General features: G+C 38.0%; 2 protein-coding genes, 1 long non-coding RNA gene, 1 other non-coding gene and 1 pseudogene across 4 annotated transcripts; 3 read left to right on the top strand and 2 right to left on the bottom strand.

The window, feature by feature from the left end:
• The first annotated feature begins 5,868 nt into the window (after nucleotides 1-5,868).
• On the top strand, nucleotides 5,869-7,963 carry LOC113308003 (thymidine kinase-like). Its single transcript, XM_026556474.1, has 4 exons — nucleotides 5,869-6,121; nucleotides 6,402-6,546; nucleotides 7,000-7,121; nucleotides 7,425-7,963. Exons 1-4 carry the CDS (start codon nucleotides 6,009-6,011, stop codon nucleotides 7,699-7,701), a joined length of 657 nt encoding a protein of 218 aa, XP_026412259.1. The 5' UTR covers nucleotides 5,869-6,008; the 3' UTR covers nucleotides 7,702-7,963.
• A 5,294-nt stretch (nucleotides 7,964-13,257) lies between these two features.
• LOC113313951 lies at nucleotides 13,258-14,276 on the bottom strand. Its single transcript, XR_003342148.1, has 2 exons — nucleotides 13,832-14,276; nucleotides 13,258-13,654 (listed from the first exon to the last, which is right to left on the bottom strand). It is a non-coding gene; the product is annotated as an uncharacterized LOC113313951 (long non-coding RNA).
• A 607-nt stretch (nucleotides 14,277-14,883) lies between these two features.
• Nucleotides 14,884-15,784, top strand: LOC113313950 (annotated as a pseudogene).
• A 2,129-nt stretch (nucleotides 15,785-17,913) lies between these two features.
• On the top strand, nucleotides 17,914-17,986 carry TRNAA-AGC. The gene has a single exon. It is a non-coding gene; the product is annotated as a tRNA-Ala (tRNA).
• A 149-nt stretch (nucleotides 17,987-18,135) lies between these two features.
• On the bottom strand, nucleotides 18,136-20,477 carry LOC113308286 (transcription factor IIIA-like). Its single transcript, XM_026556771.1, has 6 exons — nucleotides 20,275-20,477; nucleotides 20,035-20,172; nucleotides 19,249-19,540; nucleotides 18,890-19,125; nucleotides 18,626-18,769; nucleotides 18,136-18,515 (listed from the first exon to the last, which is right to left on the bottom strand). Exons 1-6 carry the CDS (start codon nucleotides 20,404-20,406, stop codon nucleotides 18,333-18,335), a joined length of 1,125 nt encoding a protein of 374 aa, XP_026412556.1. The 5' UTR covers nucleotides 20,407-20,477; the 3' UTR covers nucleotides 18,136-18,332.
• Between the last annotated feature and the right edge of the window lie 63 nt (nucleotides 20,478-20,540).

Below are 20,540 nucleotides of genomic sequence, written 5' to 3'. Positions count from 1 at the left end.
CTCTTAACTTTGGAGTCTGTTATTTAAAACAATCTAGTGTTGTTATTTGGTTTATTATGTTGATAAACCAGTGTAAAATTACGTTTCTTCCCTTACATAGTTTGAATGTGCCAAGATCAAATAAATTACAGAGTTTTTCTTGGGGAGACGACATGGTCGAAAAGCGTAAAGTCCATGCCAGAATTCTAAATTTTCAAAATCAAAGAAATTACAGAGTGCCGGCATTGATTGTATTTTAATTTAAAAGCCGATATATTTACCAATTTCTCTGGATATTTTTCCTAAACTCCCTGCATTGATTCAAAAGTTAAGTACTACGAAGGTACCTCTTTACCAGCATTATTTCAAAAGTTAAGTTCTACGCCGGTACCTGTTTACGGCGTTGTAATATTGAATCAAAATATGATTTAATGTTTACAAATCACACTTCCAAAACAAAAAAAAATGTTGCGTATTAATGAAGAACCACATATATCCAAATTACTCCTCATCGCTTCCACATGTATGAAGTTTCATCTTCTCCTCTTGGAGAGGTTTCTTTGATAAGGCCAATGCATCCCAAAATTGGTGATTCTCCTCACACAATGCCATTCATCCCTTCCATATATTGGGATCTAGATCCTTGTTTTTAATCATCCCACAAACAGGTGCCAATGGACAATTTTCTTTGAGTTTTAGAATGACGAAATGATTATCGTTCACGAACGCCAAAACAACTCTTCTCTTCTTAAGGGATCCTTCGCATTTTTGCCACTTTGGTGTAAATGTTACTTCTACGGTGGGGGTAAAATAATGAACAACACATCTAAATGTATCCGCCACTAGATGCCCACAAAGCGGCATTCTCATCCAATATTAAGAAGGAAGGAACTCCATTTCATGCTCGGGCCCTAACACTTGAGCATACATATTATCGAACCCCTCGCCTTCACCAACCAATTGCTCATAAAAGCTCCTCTTTTTCACAAGTTGTTTGGACATCCTCATTCTAGAATATCGTCATGGTGTCATCCCTCTACTAACCGCTTTCTCAAAGATTCCTAATTGTTCGGTCACGGCATGATAGCCACAATTTCCATCTCCATCGACATCATCCGTATATACAATATACTCGCGAATAACCTCAGGAAGTTGGTCTATGTAAGACTGTATCTTGGTATGTTAACTTCTAATGGTCCTACCTGTTTTGGGATCCTTATACATCTTCATATTTCCCTTTTGTAGCTTAATTATATCCAATCCATCCTCTGCAATCTCTACATTTCCAGTGTCTTCAGTATGTGTTGGGAGTCTGTACTTCCTTGGCCTACCCCTTCGCCTTGGAACCGAAACTACATTAACTTTGGTCGTGCCTACGGAGTTTTCACCAAGGTATTTTTGTTGACTAGATATGGGTCGCTTACATTTTCTATCACTTATTTTAGGTGGGGCTTCAGAGTTTTCACCTTCATGTTATTGACTTGATGTAGGTTCCTTATTCAGCCTTTCCTTTTTGTTTGGCACCGCCACCTCATCACCTTGTTGTTCTTGGTAGCTCAATGTTGGTACCTTTGGCGGCCTACCCCTTTTCTTTGGAATCTCTGCTACATCGACTATGTGTGTGGCTTCGGAATGCTCACCTTGTTGTTCTTGGTAGCTCAATATTGGTACCTTTGGCGGCCTACCCCTTTTCTTTGGAACCTCCGCTACATCGACTATGGGTGTGGATACGGAATGCTCACCTTGTTGTTCTTGGTAGCTTGATGTTGGTACTTTTTGCGGCCTACCCCTTTTATTTGGAACCTCCGATCCATCAGATTTTGGTGTGGATACGAAATTCGTTGTTTGTTGTTGACTTGATAGCGGATCCTTCCTTGGCCTATCCTTTTGTTTAGAACCGGCGCTTCCGTGAACCTTGCTTCCGAAATCTCACATCCGGTTAGATATCGTTTCTTACTTTCTATCAATTTTTTCCTTTGTTTTCTCCTTGCCGTTTTGGTTTGTGGTCTACCGGGAGGATCTTCCTTTGTTGGGTCTTCACTTTGAGTTGTCAATGGGCGTGTAATTAGCCTTAGTTGGCACAAAAAGACTTGTTGGCTAACCGAGTTTCCACGTGAGTAAGCTTCGTAGAATTCTTTTGCTTCGTTCGTATCCCAAGATGATTGTCCGGGATCTTCCGTAGGAGTAAGGTCGAAAGATAGTTTCTTCCAAAACGGATCGATAACCTCAATAGGTATCACTTCTTCATACTTCACAAGCATATGACGACACGGAAGCCCCAACGAAGACATGTCGGGACAAATATACACATCACCCGGTTTGCCGTAGTTTGTCTCTCATATTATTTGTCTCATCATATGTTTTATTTCCCAATGAGAGACGTTGATCGAACTCTATTCCTTGGAGCAATTTACCATATTGAAGAAATTGAGTCATCTTTTCCATTGAGCTTTTCTCAAAAGCCTTCTTGATCCTATCGATATCACTCTTAAAGTATTGTTTCATTACCTCAGTGACCGTAACCACGTTTCCTTGGCCGGACCGAATGAGATCTTTAAATCTCCCATGAGCGGACTCCGCTATACTAGTTGCTTCATTCCCGTAGTGTCTACACCGGTTTGTCCATGCACGCACAAATTTTTCCTTGAACTTATCCAACCATTGAGTCCGACAATACCAGACGGCAGTCGGATAAACTTCGATCCGATCGGCAATAAACTTGTCCAATCTCTTTTCATACATATCCTCGGTAAGATACCAATAAACTTTCTCCCAATCTCTTAGAAATTCCAACCACTTTTTATGATTTTCCTCATGTTCTTTGTCCACTCGCTCTTTCATCTTGCCTCTCTCATCTTCTTCTTCTTCGGGTGATAGTTTGTTCTTGCGAATATCTTCCTCTGGTTGAACAATCATTCTTTTCTTAATATCCGCCTTTGTGGGTTCGAACAAGGCATGACAGGTTTTTATCACATTATTACGTATATGGTATGTACATAGGAAATTTTGTGCATCCGGGAAGACGTCGGATATTGCATTCATTAATGCGTCATCTTGATCAGTTATGATGACCCTCGGAAGTTGATTTTCTCGGAAAAATCTTTTCAATTGACGTAATTCCCAATGATAATTATAGTCCCTCTCGTTTTCCATTAAACACCAAGCCAATGTGAATGTTACCTTGTCCGACGTGTCCCGCACGATGTTGAACAACGACATATTGTATTTGTTTGTCTTGTAGGTGCAATCCATTATAAGAACACCACAAAATGTATGAGCCAATTGTGAAAGCATATGATGCGAAATGAATATTTGAAGAGGCTTTTCGTCCGGCCCTCTTTTAATGATACGCGTGTAGTTGTGATCCCAAACTATCTTCTCAAATTCTTGCATAACACTCCTCCCTTCCCATTCCACCCTTCTAATACTTTCTTGTGCGTTATAAATTGTACTTAGAGAAGACACGTTCATCTCATCCTTTTCCTTGAAGCCTCTGAGAATTTGTCTCGGTTTGATAAATGCTTTGGTCAATCTCTTTACATCCTCCGATTCATGAGGTTTTAGCTTCACAACTAGGGAGTGACCAACAAAATCTTTCGGATCCCGGTGGTTATGACGGCCGAACCAAACCGCACAATCCCATTCTTTGTTCTTGTCATTTAATTGGAATACAAGCTTAAAGGGGCAATTATCCTTCCTCGTATGAGTCTTGTATACCCTGTTAGTCTTCTTTGGATATACATAATCCTTTCTCTTGTGGATATTCTTCGCCTTATATTGCCCACTTCTCTGGCAAACCATCTCAAAACGGCGTTTTGAACCTTGGGTATTCCTCACTAACACACACATGTTCTTAAGAGCCGTATTTTTAGCCCAAGCTATTGCTTCCCTTGGATCTTTTATTCCCTACATAAGGACAACAATGGGAGATTATAAGGTTCATTACAAGCAATATTCAAGATAGTAGGTGAAAAGAATTCTTTGATAACATACCAGAGGCATTTTATAGTATTCCGACGTATCCCGACCGAGCGGTTTTGCATTTGTTGGATCAATATATGTCACAACCAAGGATTGAACTAAAAGAAAATAAATTAGGTCCAAAAAAGAAAATCAAATACTATGCCTGTAACCACTTCCGGCATGCTCGATCACAGTCCCGGCATAGTCGAACTGCACCGAAACTGAAGACAATTTTGATATGCTTCCGGCATAACATTTTATCTGAAAACAGCGTCGGAAACACAAGTGCCTGCATGCTTGTAATCTAAGTGACTACGTCGGTACATGGTTCCGGCTAACCAATATATAATATACCATGCCGGTTTTTAGCTTTGGAAAACAATCCTTCATGTATGTTTTTTTTTTGTAGCTAGGTACCGACATGGTAACGTTAAAATTTAAAAATGCCGACGACAGTGCCGGCATGCTCGTTATTTATGGTTTTACGCCGGTACTCAGTTCCGTTCTGGTAGTTTATTAAATCACTATGCCGGTATTTGGCTTTGGAAGACACTACTTCCTGTATGTTTTTCATACAGTACCGGCATGGTAACCTTAGAATTTAACCATGCCGATAGAATATTTCGTAGAATATTCCGTGGTAGGTAAAAAGTAACTTTTGTACCGCCATTGTTTTTTGGTTGCGTACTATGCCGGTTTTAGTTTCAAAATGGGGGATATCGAGCTTCCGGCATGGAAGTAGTATGAATTCTACGCCGGTATTGGAGGTTCCGGCATTGTATTCATACCGCGACCATGCCGGTACCGAGCTTTTTCAGCAGCAAAAATGGTGGATTCAAAGAAAAAAAATCAATTTTTCAACCTATTCGCAGCTTTACCTGAGTATTGGGGGTGCTTATATGTTGAACTAGTTTACTCTCTTGGGTTGGTTCTTCACGAAACACTTCATGCTCATAAAAATCATGATTCAAAGGTGTTGGTTCCACAAAAACTTGCAATTGTGAGTTGTTGGCATTGGATGAAGATTCAAGATATGCTCCTTGTTGTAATTGAGCCAAAGATTCGGCAGCAATTCTCTCTTCACAATCATCCTCCATTTTCACCAAAAGAATTTCCCTCTCAAATTTTCTTTCCCTCCTTCTACTCACCTCACTCACCCAAACACAAATAATAATAATACACACTAATCATTTATCAAATAATCTTATGATTTTAGTAATTATTATTAATCACTAAACCTGATTAGCAAGGGGTAGATTAGGAATTACTTAAAATACTTAGATAAGGGGTGACCCTGTCTGGAGATTTGGATCTCGTTTTTGTCCTTTTTCTGTATCCTCTAATTAGTTTCAATATCCCCAATCACGGGTTTATAAAAAAAATTGGTGCTAGCGAGTTTCCAAATCAAGTCATCACTCAGTGACTTGTACTACTAGAGAGTGATTTATGGTCATGTTTTCCTTTTAGGATCTAACTCATTTGACTGAACCCATCCAAATCAGACTGAACGAGTTTATTTTTTGAGTCAAACCTAGCTAGCTCATCTGATACTGAAATATGCAAGTCGGTGATTTGTTATTCCCTAACGGGTCTGAATAGGTGGCGAGTTAGATCTGACAAAAACGAAAAAATAAAAGGGCTGGCACGTAATGTGTCAGATCAGATGCACAAATGTGTTAATCGGTCAAAATCAGTTCAACTGAGTCGGATGCTGTAAATGCATCCCGTTGACAGTTGTGGACACACATTTTCGACTTCACCTAATCTTCCCTCCAAAACAAAAATTCTAATTTCAAAATCTGAAAAATCCCTCCAAAAATTTCTAAATTTTCAATAGTCAAAACTTAAAATTTTCCGAAATTGTTCAGTACCAAGCACGTTTCCCTCTCAAAAATGTTATTTATTCCCACATTGAATTCCATTTTCCTCACAAATCTTCCCTCACAATTCTCTACCCAGTCTCCTTCTCAAACCCTTTTTCCCATCAGATCTCTTTCTTCCCTTCAAACCCCTGAATTTCTTCCTCTAAGAAGAAAACCCTTTTCAATTTCTTCCCCTATTTTACAATGGACGGTTCTAAATTATCTTCTGGTGAAGTTCATGTTATTATTGGCCCTATGTTTGCTGGGAAAACCACTGCCCTCCTTAGAAGGATGTTGTCTGAGAAAGATATCGGAAGGTTTGTTTTTTTTTCTCACAGATCTGCTTGAATTGTTGATTTGAGGGGTTTTGATGTTGTTAGAATTTAGATCTGATGGTTAATTTGTATAAAATTGCAGTTCTCCGTGTATTTTCCCTAAACCTAATTGTTGTTTTTGCTATGGCTCTCTATATGTTTGTGTATTTGCCAATTTAGGAAAACATGAGATCTTAACATTGAGATTGTTGTGTATTAGGTTATGGAGTCTCGCTGCCTATGTAATCGTATTCTGATTCTGTTATAAATTTGTTCAATTCAGGAACGTGGCGGTTGTCAAATCGAGCAAGGATACGAGGTATGGGTTGGACTCAATTGTGACACATGATGGGAAAAAATTACCATGCTGGGCTATGCCAAATTTGTCATCATTCAAAGCAAAGCTTGGAGATGATGCTTATGAAAAGGTATATTGAAATATTAGAAGGGTTGAACTTTTTATATTGTGGGTTGACTGGTAACTAAAATTTGGTATGCTCAAACAAGTCAAATTCAGGTGTATATATGAGAGATTGTAGTAGCGGATAGACTAATACGTTATAATTGAGAATGTTGCCCTGAAAAGATTGCTCACTCTTTTGTGCACCTCACAACTGTGTATGTTGGAGTTATTAGTATCTCCTGTTTGCGTCTTTAACTACTGTAGATTTGCCACCTAGAAAGATTAGTAAGGGTAATATGGGCTGTAAATCTGTCATAAGTGGTCTATTTTCCCCAGAACGGTTTTATTGTGCTGAAACATGTAGTTTGCACTTCAGTTGTTTTACTGAGTATTGCTTGAATTTGGGCAAGAAGATTCTTATATTCATGTCTGTGTGACTTTACTTCCCTAAAATCTGACTACTGGTATGTGGTTTCAGCTGGATGTTATAGGGATTGACGAAGCTCAATTCTTTGACGACCTTTATGATTTCTGCTCTAAGGCAGCTGATCATGATGGGAAGACCATAATTGTTGCAGGACTTGATGGGGATTACTTGAGGTATTTGTTAATATCATTTCAATTCATGTGCATGAGTAATTATTGGTTAGAAAACTGAAATCCTCAAAACCAGCAGTCTGGAGTAAAAGAATTGATTCATGGGGAATTTTAAGAAATAGAAATGGTTCTAATTGCCCAAACAGACTGTAAATATCATCCAAAGAAAGCAAGTCTTGAATTGAAATAAAGAATGTATTTGTTGCTTATGTGTTTCAGTTTCTATGTAGTCTGAAACGTCAATCCCTGATTTAAACTTATGCTTCTGTAACCCTATTATTGATTGAATTCCAATGCTTGTGGCAGAAGGAGATTTGGTTCTGTTCTTGATATTGTACCACTGGCCGACACTGTAACTAAACTAACAGCTCGATGTGAGCTCTGTGGAAAACGAGCTTTCTTTACCTTAAGGAAGACAGAGGATACTCAGACAGAACTTGTTGCTGGATCGGACGTCTACAAGCCAGTCTGCAGACAACATTATGTTGATAGTCCAGTAGTAATTGAAGCTACTAGGATTGTCCTCGACTCTCTAAAGGTTCAGTCTGATCCACATGTTGAACCAGTTCCACTAGCTTGTTAATCTGTTCGAAGACTCCTCATAGCTGTTCGTGGTTTAGTTTATGTTTTCCATTCCTATGGTCTATGAGATTACTGCTTGTATTGTGCTTCCTATGTAAATAATCTGGTCTGGTGTGTGGTGAATGAAGAATTTTAAGGTAAGTAGTCCTATGTTTCAGATTATGGCTGAGATATACGATGCTATGAGTTGAGTTGAGTTGAGAAATGAAGAATGTTTCAGTTTCTTTTGGCCAACAGTCTAATAGTTATGTCATTTGGTCCCCTGATCAGTTCTTCATTCAACACTACCCTGGGCCCTGGCACTTAGGAAAGTAGCACAACCCAATTGGTGGGAAGGGGAATGACCCAATTGAAAATGTGCCAGCGGAATATACTTTTATAACTATAGAAGATACCGAATATGTATGTGGCCGACTGCAAGAGGACTTATCAAAGAAATCTGAAATCATTTTTTACACAATAAAGCCAAGAAAACAATTTCAGCTAGATTCAATTGAGAATTTCTGATCCAGCAAATCAACAAAGGATTCCAAACATTCCTGGATGAATCTTTGCATTCTAAACGATTTCTGGTATAGTTGGGAAGTTTCCGGTTCAGTTACCATAGACAGTTATTAGTCCTTTGTCTTCAAGTTCAATCAATAGTAGTCTTTAATAATGTTTCTTATTGTCTTCTCATGAAATATGCAACCTTATTGCATTTTATTGCTCAGAATTATGCGCATCAAAAAACCTTTTCAAGTGCATCAAAAACCCATTTCACAAGTGTACCACCAATATACAAGGTTGCTAATAGGGGTACCAAATTATTTGGAGGTGTACCACTTTATATATAAGACAAAACAACCATTTGCCTTTGGGTTAGTACACCCCCAAGCAAATTGGCACCCCATCAGCATATAGGATGCCAAACCAAATAAAACATACAAAAAAACAAAATGAAGAAAAAGTCGCATAGCATCAAGTTTTGTTGATACTGTTTTTTGGCTCTTGGGCTCTTGGCACAATCATTTCCTTTGGGTTATGCTTTGTTTGGTGATACGTTTGTTCTTTGCTAAGCCTTGGGGGACAAAAAAAACAGAGAGTTAAGAAAAGAGAATGAAAATGTTACTGAATATTAATATGTCAAAGCCTCGAAGGTACCGGTGGTGCTGTATACTTGATATAAAGAAACTACTAGTGCTATTAGTTTAGTACACAAGAAAATGAAGGAAAAGCTAGCCACGACTTACTATTACTTTCTCTGTTTTTCACATTTCTTAAAAATGTACATGTTACAAAGTGGGACAATGGCTATTTATAGCCGAGAACAATACAAGTCGGTGAAACACAAGGGTGACACGCAACCAGAAAATGTGTCAATATTACATTCAATTCTTAACGGTTAAGCATACTCTAGCTTAGTGTTTACTTTGTTGGTGGGATAAAATGAATTTTATCCCTTGACCAAGTCGGTGGATCAGCCACCAATAGGCTCTTTACACAACACTCTTTTTTGGATGATTCACCGTTTCGTAAACTTCAACTTAAAATAACCTTCTTTTTTCGATGACCGTCTCTCCAAAAATAATTGGTAGCTTTGAAGTGACGATGGTCTTAACAAAATTTCTCACGTTGTTGAAACAGCGTTTGGAAAACCATTAAGGACAAAACTTAGGATTAAAATGAGGGTGGTCGCCGCCACGAAAATTATCTTTGACAAAACTGCGCCAGAAAAACCACTTGGGAAAAACCTTAGCATTCAGAAATACTTCCTCCATTAAATTTGCGTTAGGAAAACCTCTTGGGACAAAACCTGAACGCATGCGTCAGGAAAATCACTTGGGACAAAACCTGAGCGCCTATAATTCATAATAATGCCGATGTCGATGAGTTGCCTCGTTAAAAACCTCGTCTGGAAAACCACGTGGGAAAAAACCATATCAAAGGAAAAGAGTACAACGGGCATCACCCAATAATGGTGCTGGACACGCATATGCTGCCTCGTTAAAACCTTGACAAGGAAAACTCATTGGGACAAAACCTTAGTGAAGGAAAAAGAGTACAATGCGCCTAAGTCCAGTCTATGATTCTACGAGTTTACTCCCCCTGAAGCATGATTTCTTAAAACGGTTGGTGGTGCAAATATTATACAACATTCAGGAAACTACTTTACCATTTGCAGTTATGGAGGATAGACTGCAGGTTTTGCGCCGGGTATACCACTATCAATGTACACCTCGCATTTAGATCCTCCATCTATTGCACACCAAATTTCAGCTTGCTGGTTTAACTTCAGGCATAATAATAAAAGGCTTCTTGTAAACTCATATTTACCGTAAAATCAATTTTTAGCCTTTAGAAGTGCAACCTGCAAAACACAAGTTAGAACAACAAGATAATGCATGCATTACATTATTACATGGTTCTTCAGGACCATAAAGTAACATATCTACGTACGTAACAAACATATCGATCATGTTCTACTCAATGGGATCCCATAAGAATGGTGCTAATTCAGTAGCACAACAAGTATCATGAGTATCAAAATTCGATACTCCAGTTTATACAGATAGGTTATGCTAGCATGATCTCGATCTTCAGGTCGAGCAAACGTTTCACTTTCAATGAGATCTCATATTTTAGTTCAAGCGTGGATTTTAGCGCTACTAAGGGATATTTAAGAATCCAAAAATGATATCATCAATCCATTCGGATTTTAAACTTATACCAAGAACATAAAACACATACAAGGATTGCTCACGAATTTCTCCTATATGGTGATAATGATTTATTTCAAGTCTGACATAGTTCACAAAGTTAGGTGGCTGTGTGAGTCAGAAACTCGAATCCTTCATGGATTCAAATATAATCACCAATAACAAGATGCAATCTGAGTCCTTCAGGGACTACCACGCTAAAGTGCATCAATTGTAGGAGAACATTTTAGTTTTTCAGAACAAATCCTGGGGTTTAGCAGGAAAACCCTTAAATCGTACTTAAGACGATCATATTACTCTCTCTGCGCTTTACATCAAACACCAACCTGTAACATTCATGCCTCACGCTTTTACAGTGTGAGTCGGATCCGATCTTTTGCGCTTTTTGGAAAGATTCCATCCTCTACCTTATTTTGAGGGGAACGGATTATATGCCTACCAATCACGATGTCGATGTTCCTCTGCATAGGGGTACATAACCACCATTGTAAATAGATAATCGACAACTATATAGATCCCACACATTTCTCTAATGCATGCATACTCAACAAAAGTTTCACAGACTGGTACCTGCACCACTTCAGGGGAATTATCATCTCCTTATCTTTAATGAGGTATATACTTAAAGAGTGTGGATCATATTCCGATAGTCTCCACGAGCACTATCTGTAGTCTCTCTTCAAGAGCACTATATATTAGAAAAGTGATTGGACTCTGTTTTAAGAGGCATATATGAGGCAGTTATTCAGGCCTCAAGCGTGTTTTAACACACGATTTGGCCATTGCGAGATGCATGATTTAACCTGCTGTGACAACTTCTCATGTCTGCATCCTCAAGCAAGTGACAAAAAATATTTTCCCAGAGCCACTGCAGTTATTTATTTTAATCATGAGTGATCTCCAACACCTCAATTACATCCAATATCTTAGTGTGGAAAAACAAATGAGATGTCTCACGCCAATTCTAGTGGCAGCCAAACTTTCATTGATCAGGATAAAACTTAATCAGATAACCTATTTAAATGTCGACATTGCTTACTGCAACCTTTATGTGGTGCCTGTCATCTCCATGACTTCAAGGGAAAACCCCTTTAAATTTTGTCGACATAATACATGCCATCTTCAGGCGGCAGTCTTTCTCCCCCTGGTTAAGGATGGAGAAACTTTTTAGGTTATCAACAAAATTTGCACCATCCTCTTGTGGTGACTTTTCTCCCCCTTACTAAAGTGGAAGAACCTTAAAGGTTATCAACCTTGGTCACGCCAACTTCTGGTGACGGGTTGTCCTGCCAACTTCTGGTGGTATCTTAATCTTCCTGATCATGGCAGAAATGTTACTATCTCATTTCTGGAAACTTCAGGTTCCATAATTTTATCTGATTTTCAAAGATAATACTACTCATGATAGTTTATCGAAACTAATTAAACCACACAATAGGTATCCCAAAAATAACTGCAGGCTCGATAAAAGATGAGACATTCACGTCGTTCCTTGTAACGGCTTACTTCCTCCCCCTAACGGCGGGAATACAGCCTCATCTGCAATAAGACATTACCATCTCAGGGTTTTAAATGTCTTATGAATCGAAACCAACATATATAGATAGGTGACGTCATCGACCAAACACGTAAATTGTAAGGTTGCTTCGCAAGACATAATTGATGGTAAATAGTTGGTCGAGCAATAAAATAAAGATGCTTAAACAAAGAACTCAACTAGTCCATGTCGAGTGCGCACATGTGCTAACTATACGCTCGATATAACACCAACTGAAGGCAAAGCATCAAAAGCCCATAAACTTACCACCAAAATAAATGGACTTAATTTGAAAGTCCAAAAATGGATGCGCAACCACGAGATTTGCACAAACAGTTTGGCAAAATCTAACATTACGTGTTAATATGACAAGAAACCATCTAGTAGATGCATCTATCAACAGTAAAGTATTGAAATAATTGTTCATATTGCAGGGTGAATAAGTCCTGCAATTGCCACCTTGAATCCTTTCTAGGAATTAATGTTGGTGATTCAGCAACGGGTTACCATAATGTTAATGTTAATGCAATTTAACAACTAATTGTCTCAGGGAACAAACAACACAATTTACATCCTCATATGATAGAAGCTTCGGGTTCTTTAAAGGATGTCTATGAGCATTTCGTATCGTTCTACTCATTTTGATAGAACTTGGGTGTCCAAACCAAACATGCCCGAGCATGAATAATCCAAGGGTCATTAAACTTCTGGCGAATGACAACGTGGAATTCGACTGTTCGAATTCTCCTATGGCACACCCCATAATAGAGAGCCTTACGCTTCTTTACAACGTGCTTCTGGCACACAAAAAAAATGAAGTAACAAAATACTCCATAAAAATTCCCATCTATCGTTTCAAGGTGGTAATACAAAATATTCTAAAACTCAACAGATTCTTCTGGAACCTGATAGAATATAAGGCAAATACTACATCACCGAATAAAATGATATACGCCTTCTGCAGACGTCTATCATACTATTCGAACCTGAAATGATATTTTACATCTCACAAAACCTCTACAAGGTTATAAAATTGGTTCGAAAAATATGTGTTGTTTCTTCTAAATTTGAGACAAATATCTTCATCGTCCATATCTTTACTGAATAGATTATTTCTGGAATCCATATCCTTTGATATAAATAGATGAGAGAAACATAGTAGAGCCATTAACAAAAACATTTAGTAACCATGGGCTACTTCGGGAACCCAAAATTTTATGGCTATTCCTAAAATCCAACTATTTCGATAGACCAGTTCTGGAGTCTATTTTATGGATTACTGCTGGAACCCATAAATTTTGGACTATTACAGGAAGGCACAAAAAAAAATGTTGGACTATTTCTGGAGTCGACAACATTTAATGGATTGCTTCTTTAATCCATTACTTACAAAAATAAGCAAAGAAAAATAAACAAAACTTAAAACAAAAGATAAACTTCAAAACACATATGATACTAATATAATGAAAACAAATCTCCAACTTCGTCACCCTCAAGGTCGACGAAATATTTATTTACAAGTGTGCAAATGGACACACTTATTATGGAAAAATTACATGAAATATCGGTGACAGGTCACTTCATGGACCAACGATACAAACCAGCTAGCACTTTTGTAATGGGTCACTTCTGGAACCGACCTGCTAGCGGAGCGCGCCTTTTGTATCCATACCATGCCACACGATATTCCAGCTTCTGGTGGAATTATTTCAAAATTTCTGAAGATTATCAAAGCTGGGAAAATCAGATTTACGCTATCCTTCAAGGATGCGATAATTTCTCGCTTTATCGATATTAAAATTATTAGTACCATAATAAAATGATAATCAAAAAAAATTATCAACTTTTCGGAATCACAATCCTTTACCTTTGTGAACAAAAATAAATATACTTACTAAAATTATGAGCACCCGCCTTTAGAAAGGGTAAGTATATTAATGTCTTCTTCTCACAGGTATGATTTAGTAATCATAAACCGGTACAGAAACTAACACCCTGTTGATAGCAGAGAAGATATAAATGATTAGTACTAGCTTAATACAAAGCTGAAAAACCAAAAATTAATAAAAACTAGAAGAGGGAAGAAAAATGATATTCTCTTCCGGTCGTTATCGTCGGCATCGTTGTATCTCCTCTACTCATGATTTTCTCTCCACCAACGGCCTAAGGAGTCTATCGTAGTTATCGAGCAATTCGTGCTGATAACGTATTGAATATTAATATGTCAAAGCCCCGAAGGTACCGGTGGTGCTGTATACTTGATATAAAGAAACTACTAGTGCTATTAGTTTAGTACACAAAGAAAACGAATAGCCACGACTTTCTATTACTTTCTCTGTTTTTCACATTTCTTAAAAATGTACATATTACAAAGTGGGACAATGGCTATTTATAGCCGAGAACAATACAAGTCGGTGAAACACAAGGGTGACACGCAACCAGAAAATGTGTCAATATTACATTCAATTCTTAACGGTTAAGCATACTCTAGCTTGGTGTTTATCTTGTTGGTGGGATAAAATGAACTTTATCCCTTGACCAAGTCGGTGGATCAGCCACCAACAGGCTCTTTACACAACAAATGTATGAATATAGAATTGAAGTCAAACATGTAACCCAGGACCTACATACATTCTAAAGGTTCATGAATCTTTTAAGTTCTTTCAATCTGAATCTCTATGTGAAGGGAGCTGTCATTTGGCTTTGCCACTTGAAAACTATAAATACAAATCCGAACTTGATTCACTTTTCATTCTCAGCAGCTAATCAACTAAATCTTTCAGCAACTCAAGCTAAGGAAATATGGTTTCCTCTTCTCGAATCTTGGTATTTTCCTTTGTTCTTCTTTGCTTTTTTGGCACTTGTTATGGAGCACAAAAGAAGAGACACTTCTCTGACCTTAAGAACGTTCTTACAGTTGGAGTTTCACCAACAAATCAAGGTCTCAGCTTTGCTCTACTGTATCTTGTGTTATACTTTTCTTGACAATTTTGGTATCCCAACTTTACCTGACAAGCCCACAAGCCTTGAGGGTATTCGACGTGGGGGTAACCTATTACGCAGCCAAAATCTCACGTTACAAGAATATAGGGGTGAACACCCAGTTCTCCTTGAGGTTCTAGTTGTTAGTCTAGCAAAAACGAAAAAATGAAAAGGTTTTTGTTACAAACACATTAAAATTATCCCTGAGCTCAATAGTTCTCTTATACTTGCAGTGATGAAAGCTGGAGTTGATGCGATTACAGTGTCGTGGGGACAGAACCAGAGTTCACCTACTGGAACAGATGCTGAATTTAAGAAGGTCAAGGTGCAGCTATGTTTTGCTCCGATCAGCCAAAAGCAACGTGCTTGGAGAAACACAGAGGAGGGAGGAGCTTCTAAAAGACAAAACTTGCCAATTCCTCATTGTTGCAAAGCCCTACACTGCTGCTGAAGAGAACTTCACATGGACAATCGAAAGAAACATTCCTTCGGCTACATATTTCGTGAGAGCATATGCCTTCAGTTCCGATGATCATGAAGTTGCCTTCGGTCAAAGCACAGACGCTAAACACACCACTAACTTGTTCACAATTCAAGCCATTACTGGAAGACATGCTTCAATCGACATTTGTGCTGGCGTCTTCTCTGCTTTCTCCGTGGTTACTTTGTTTGTATTCTTCTTCTTGGAGAAGAGGAAGAAGGCTTAAAAGAGACGAAAAATAAGTAAATAACCCTGGAATTTGATTAGTTTCGAGTTCCCTCCTCTCTTTCTAGGTCTTTATTTTATTTCCAAGTCAATTCTGTTTATCTTTTTATATGATTCAGTTTTTCGTCGCTCAGCAAACCGATCAAGCAACTTTGAATTTAATTTACCATGATAGACATACCTCTTAATATGCTTCTGGTTCAGTTGATTTGGCTTTCCTCTTCTTGTGATGCAAAACTGCTGGGACCAACTTCTACGGACATGCGCTTTGTCCTGCAAATCAAGAGAGCCGTTAGTAAAGCTGACGGCAAATGGGCATGCCAGGAAAAAGTTGGGGAAGTAATAAGTTCAACATATACGGCATAGGGTCTTCTGAAGACAGTGGACCAGTCTCTTTATCATTTTCTTGTCAACTAAACCGATAAATCATTTAGACAACATAAAACGTAACAAAAACTACCATTCACTTTCCAGCTAAAAAAAAGGATTATAAATCTATTGACGACCAAGTGGTCATGTTACACAAAGAACGATAGCATACTGAATGATCCAATTCCATATGTTAATTCAAGGTTGTAAAGGTCTACATGTGCGTGTGCGTGTGTGGTTAGGGATTTAGATGTACATTTACAAACTAAATTTGGTCATTTATGGATAAACACCACAAAACGTAACTAGCTTAACCAAAACTTCACAAACAAGTAGTGGAGGAGCAACCAGAACAGCACATCTATCACCTTTCATCAGTGTACATAATAATTTCTCCTACATACAAACTTACGTTCACAAGTCACGAGTCTGTTGTTGTTTTTACCCACAATAAGTGCAAAGTAACAGTATATCCCGCGTTTACAGATTGTGCAGTCAAAATGGCCAAGGACCAGCTACCCAAATAGTGTAATATTAACAACAACAACAACCACAGGCACAAAAATGCTACCTATAAGTTGCGTCACGACTATAGTTATGCCATTTTGAACTGCTTCTTATAAATGATTTTTGATATCCGGAATCACCATACAAAAATCACGAGTATGTTATTGTATTAGCTCACGGTAAGTGCACAACATATCCAATGCTTACAGTTCCAGGAACAACTATTAAAACAATGTTTCGGTAACAACAAGCACAGGCATCAAAATGAAATTAAATGATGCTAACAAATTTACCTGTATAATAGCCAATTCAACTCCTTCATCAGAATCCTGGCCCGACTCTGCATCAGATTCAGAACCCATTGATCCTTTCCATCATAAAAAAACCCACCTACTACCAGGAGGATATCCAGAAGTCGAGCTTTTCAGGCTCACTGTTTTCTTCCACAAGACTTTCATCATCCTTGGGTACCTTTTCTACAAGAACATGTTTTCGTAACCCCCTTCTTCTCCTTCTTTGGCCTTTCTTTGTTTCTACTTCTTTCAAATACTTCATTTCTTTACCCCCATTCGACGTTATCTTTCCAGTTTCCTTTTCCTCTGCCAATAAAATTACACGATTAAGCAACACAAACAATAACTTGATACAAACAGATGAAGGTGGACATTACAAAACTAAAACATTAAGAAATTTTCTCCCACTGATATGCTTCCACATGTGTTCATCAGAATTTTTCACAGTAACTCTCATTAACTTTGACCTGCAAAATCAACATCCAAGAATTAAACAATAAATTTACAAACCAGTGACATAAAGGTGCAACATTAACTTTGACAGTTTTAGAATTCTAGAATCAAACCCCACGACTCAAATACTAAATTTCACATAAGTAAGTTTTTGGTTGTGTAATTAACAACTTAGGATGAATACTGAATACTAGTGAGACTGGGCATTTTTGTGGCCAACAAAATTGTATTCCAGATAATGGTTGAAGGTTGGAACAGGACATGGAATTTAACTAAATTGAATCAAAATATCTGGTTGTAAAGACAACACAAACATACAGCTACAAGCTTACACTACCTATTCAATTAGAGCTCTGGTACTAGAATCCAAACAAAATGAAACTAAGATTTCAAGAATTATAGCAAGGAATTAAGCAGACAACTAAATTGAGTATGCTAATAATTAACAAAAACCCATGATTCAATAAACAAAAATTTACAAACCCTGAAAAACCCTAAAAAAATTTAATAAAGGAGGGGTTTTACTTACTTGTTTTGGAGGCATCTTGGTTAAACATATCGACTGGAGATTTCTTCAGAAATAAAGAATTAAGCAGATATGATAACATATCTTGAGAAATAACCTTTTAAAGTACAAATCCATTTAATCTGCGACAGTAAACCAAAAGGGGATGTAGCTCAGATGGTAGAGCGCTCGCTTAGCATGCGAGAGGTACGGGGATCGATACCCCGCATCTCCACACTTTTTTGTAAATGATATTTTTTTGCTTGGGTGCTCAGGGATGCTGCACAGGAAAGTCTGTTGGAGCCTATGCCAAGTAAAAATCTCTAGGAACGGCAATAACATGACTTTTCCCCAACATGTAAAGCCTTTGTTCAAAATATAATCTGGTCGCCAAGAAAAAAAAGATGTTTCTAATACTATATCACATGAGAATGAGATTGTGGTAATTTACTTCTAGTTATTACATATGATTTCGAACTGTTTGTTTTTACTTTTTACATATAAACTCTTGAGACAGCACACTATACCAAAGCCTCGTAATCAAATAAAAGCTATATGGCTCTTAAACAGCAACTAACTGGCTAACAGTCATCCTCTGCAGATAGTAACCAAGCAAGGTATTCGGGAGCATGGTTCAAGACTGAATCAGTGTGGCTGGGCGGAACAACTCGCTTTCGTAGTAAAGTTTCTACAGTCGGGCAAGTCCTCTTCCGTCCTCCCCTTGGTCTACTTTGTAATTGTTCGTCTGCCTCTTCAAAATCCGCCTGCATTAGATACATGAAATATGAGACTTCAATACAGGAGACTCCACAATTATTTAGACATTCCGCATATTTAACTTAAAAGGATATAGTGATGCAATGTTAAGACTTACATGGACATAAAAATGACAACCAGATTTCTCATGGTTATCCCTAACGTGCTTGAAAGCAAATCTCTGACCGCAACCAGGAAACTGGCAAGCAAATGGACGAAGCTCAAGGTGTACAGACTTCACATGCTGATTGAGATTTGATTTCTGCAGATCGATATACAGAATTACATTACATGTGAATAATTGACATAGAATTGCAGCCAAACTCCAGAAAACAAATGAAAACACCCCAAAAGAAAACAAATGAACATGTGGGTATCTTACATTTGCAAATGTGCATTCACAGCCCTTGAAGCTGCACTTTATCCTTTCAGATGAGCCTTCATTTTCATGTCCACGCATATGCCGCTTCATATTTTTCTTCAATTGCTTTGTCCCACAAACCTCGCACAGGATATGTTGGTGGCAGGATTGGACATGAGCCTTAAGGCAATCATTATTTGCAAAGTACTTCATACAGCCAGGTTCACAGCAGATTGCCTCCACAGACTCCAATTTCACTGTAGTCATTACTCACAAAATATTAGAATGCCGGATTTTACCATCAGTTCAAAGCCAAAATAAAAATAGATGCAGAACATTTTAAAACTTGTATACAGCTTGAATCATAAAAAGAAACTTGCCATGAGACTCTTCATGTTTCCTCAGTTTTGATGCATACTTGAACACCTTCCCACATCCAACTTCTTGGCAAATATGCTGTGTTTGACCTTGACTATCAGAAGAAGAAGATCCTTCATCATCATGAATATCCTCTACGTGACGCTTCATGTTGCCTTTGTAAGCAAACCTCTTGTTGCAGCCTTCTACAGGACATGAGAATAGTTTCCCTTGGTGCTGGAGCAAGTGGCGATTCAAATGATCTTTCCTTCTATAGCTCGAGTGACAATCATCAACAGGACAAGTAAATGGCCTCTGCAAAGGGTTGAAAGAGAAGAAATACTGGGTTTTAATCTAACTAACATGGTTGGACAATCAAACTTCAATTGTTAACTTAATTTTATGATGAAAGAACAAAAACAAGACCTCGAACCTCAAAAACATCAAGCAGCGTGAACCCGAGCCTCACTTGATGGAGCTTCACAGGTGGTCCCCCAACCTGCTACTAGTCCAACCAAGTTCTCTTTGCATTTGGGAGTTTCTCAAAATGCTTCACACCGTATATACATCAACAAGTATGTTGACCATTAACAAATCTATGCCCTGCAAAATCACTTTCTTTTAAAACGCTTGTAGACCACAAATATCAACAGAACCACAGTGACTAACCAAGCTTTATAGCATAAAAAAACACCACAGAATGAATCACTGATGCAGAGATACTTAATATTTCAGCAAATACTAGAACTAATAGATTTTTAGGTTAAGTTGCAGCAAATTAAACCAGATTAAGATCCCGCTTTCTATACCTCAAGAGAATGGCTCAGCATATGTTGTTTCAAGTGAGCTGGCTTTTGAAAACTAGCACCACACTCTTGACAAGTATTATTACTTGATTTTGCCTCTTCTTGTTCATCAATTCCATCCATATTCATTTCGATCTCTTCCTGCATTAAACACAAATCACAAAAAGTAAAATAAGCACAGGAGTTGTTCTTCAAGTCAATTTTATAACTATAAAACTTATAAATCTAGGGTTTCTTCACAACCTTGTGGTGGGTTTGACGATGAGATGCGATGAGAGACTTCTTAGATCTGCAAATCCCACAAAATTCACAGTAAAAACGTCTGATATCTCTTGGTTTTTCTACAACTCCACCTTCTCCTTCCATCTTCTCCATAGACTTGATCTATTGCTCTCAGTGCCTCGCTCTATTTCTAGGGTTTTGAGGATTTATTTGATGCTGCGGCGGAGGATGAAATGCTTTCTCCAACTTATCTAGCAAAGACTAGCAGCAAGAATTAAAAGGACCAA

This window comes from Papaver somniferum, chromosome 9 (assembly GCF_003573695.1).
Source record: "Papaver somniferum cultivar HN1 chromosome 9, ASM357369v1, whole genome shotgun sequence".
NCBI classification, from domain to species: domain Eukaryota; kingdom Viridiplantae; phylum Streptophyta; class Magnoliopsida; order Ranunculales; family Papaveraceae; genus Papaver; species Papaver somniferum.
This window is presented reverse-complemented; position numbering and strand designations above follow the sequence as displayed.

What these genes read in the sequence shown, in the direction of transcription:
- LOC113308286 (XM_026556771.1), bottom strand. Translation starts at nt 20,406, where the DNA reads ATGGAGAAGATGGAAGGAGAAGGTGGAGTTGTAGAAAAACCAAGAGAT. An exon ending in TGCTGAGCCATTCTCTTGAG is followed by an intron (nt 19,541 to 20,034) that starts GTATAGAAAGCG and finishes AACCCTTTGCAG; the next exon opens with AGGCCATTTACTTGTCCTGT. An exon ending in GTGAATGCACATTTGCAAAT is followed by an intron (nt 18,770 to 18,889) that starts GTAAGATACCCA and finishes ATCGATCTGCAG; the next exon opens with AAATCAAATCTCAATCAGCA.
- LOC113308003 (XM_026556474.1), top strand. Translation starts at nt 6,009, where the DNA reads ATGGACGGTTCTAAATTATCTTCTGGTGAAGTTCATGTTATTATTGGC. An exon ending in TCTGAGAAAGATATCGGAAG is followed by an intron (nt 6,122 to 6,401) that starts GTTTGTTTTTTT and finishes TGTTCAATTCAG; the next exon opens with GAACGTGGCGGTTGTCAAAT. An exon ending in GAGATGATGCTTATGAAAAG is followed by an intron (nt 6,547 to 6,999) that starts GTATATTGAAAT and finishes ATGTGGTTTCAG; the next exon opens with CTGGATGTTATAGGGATTGA.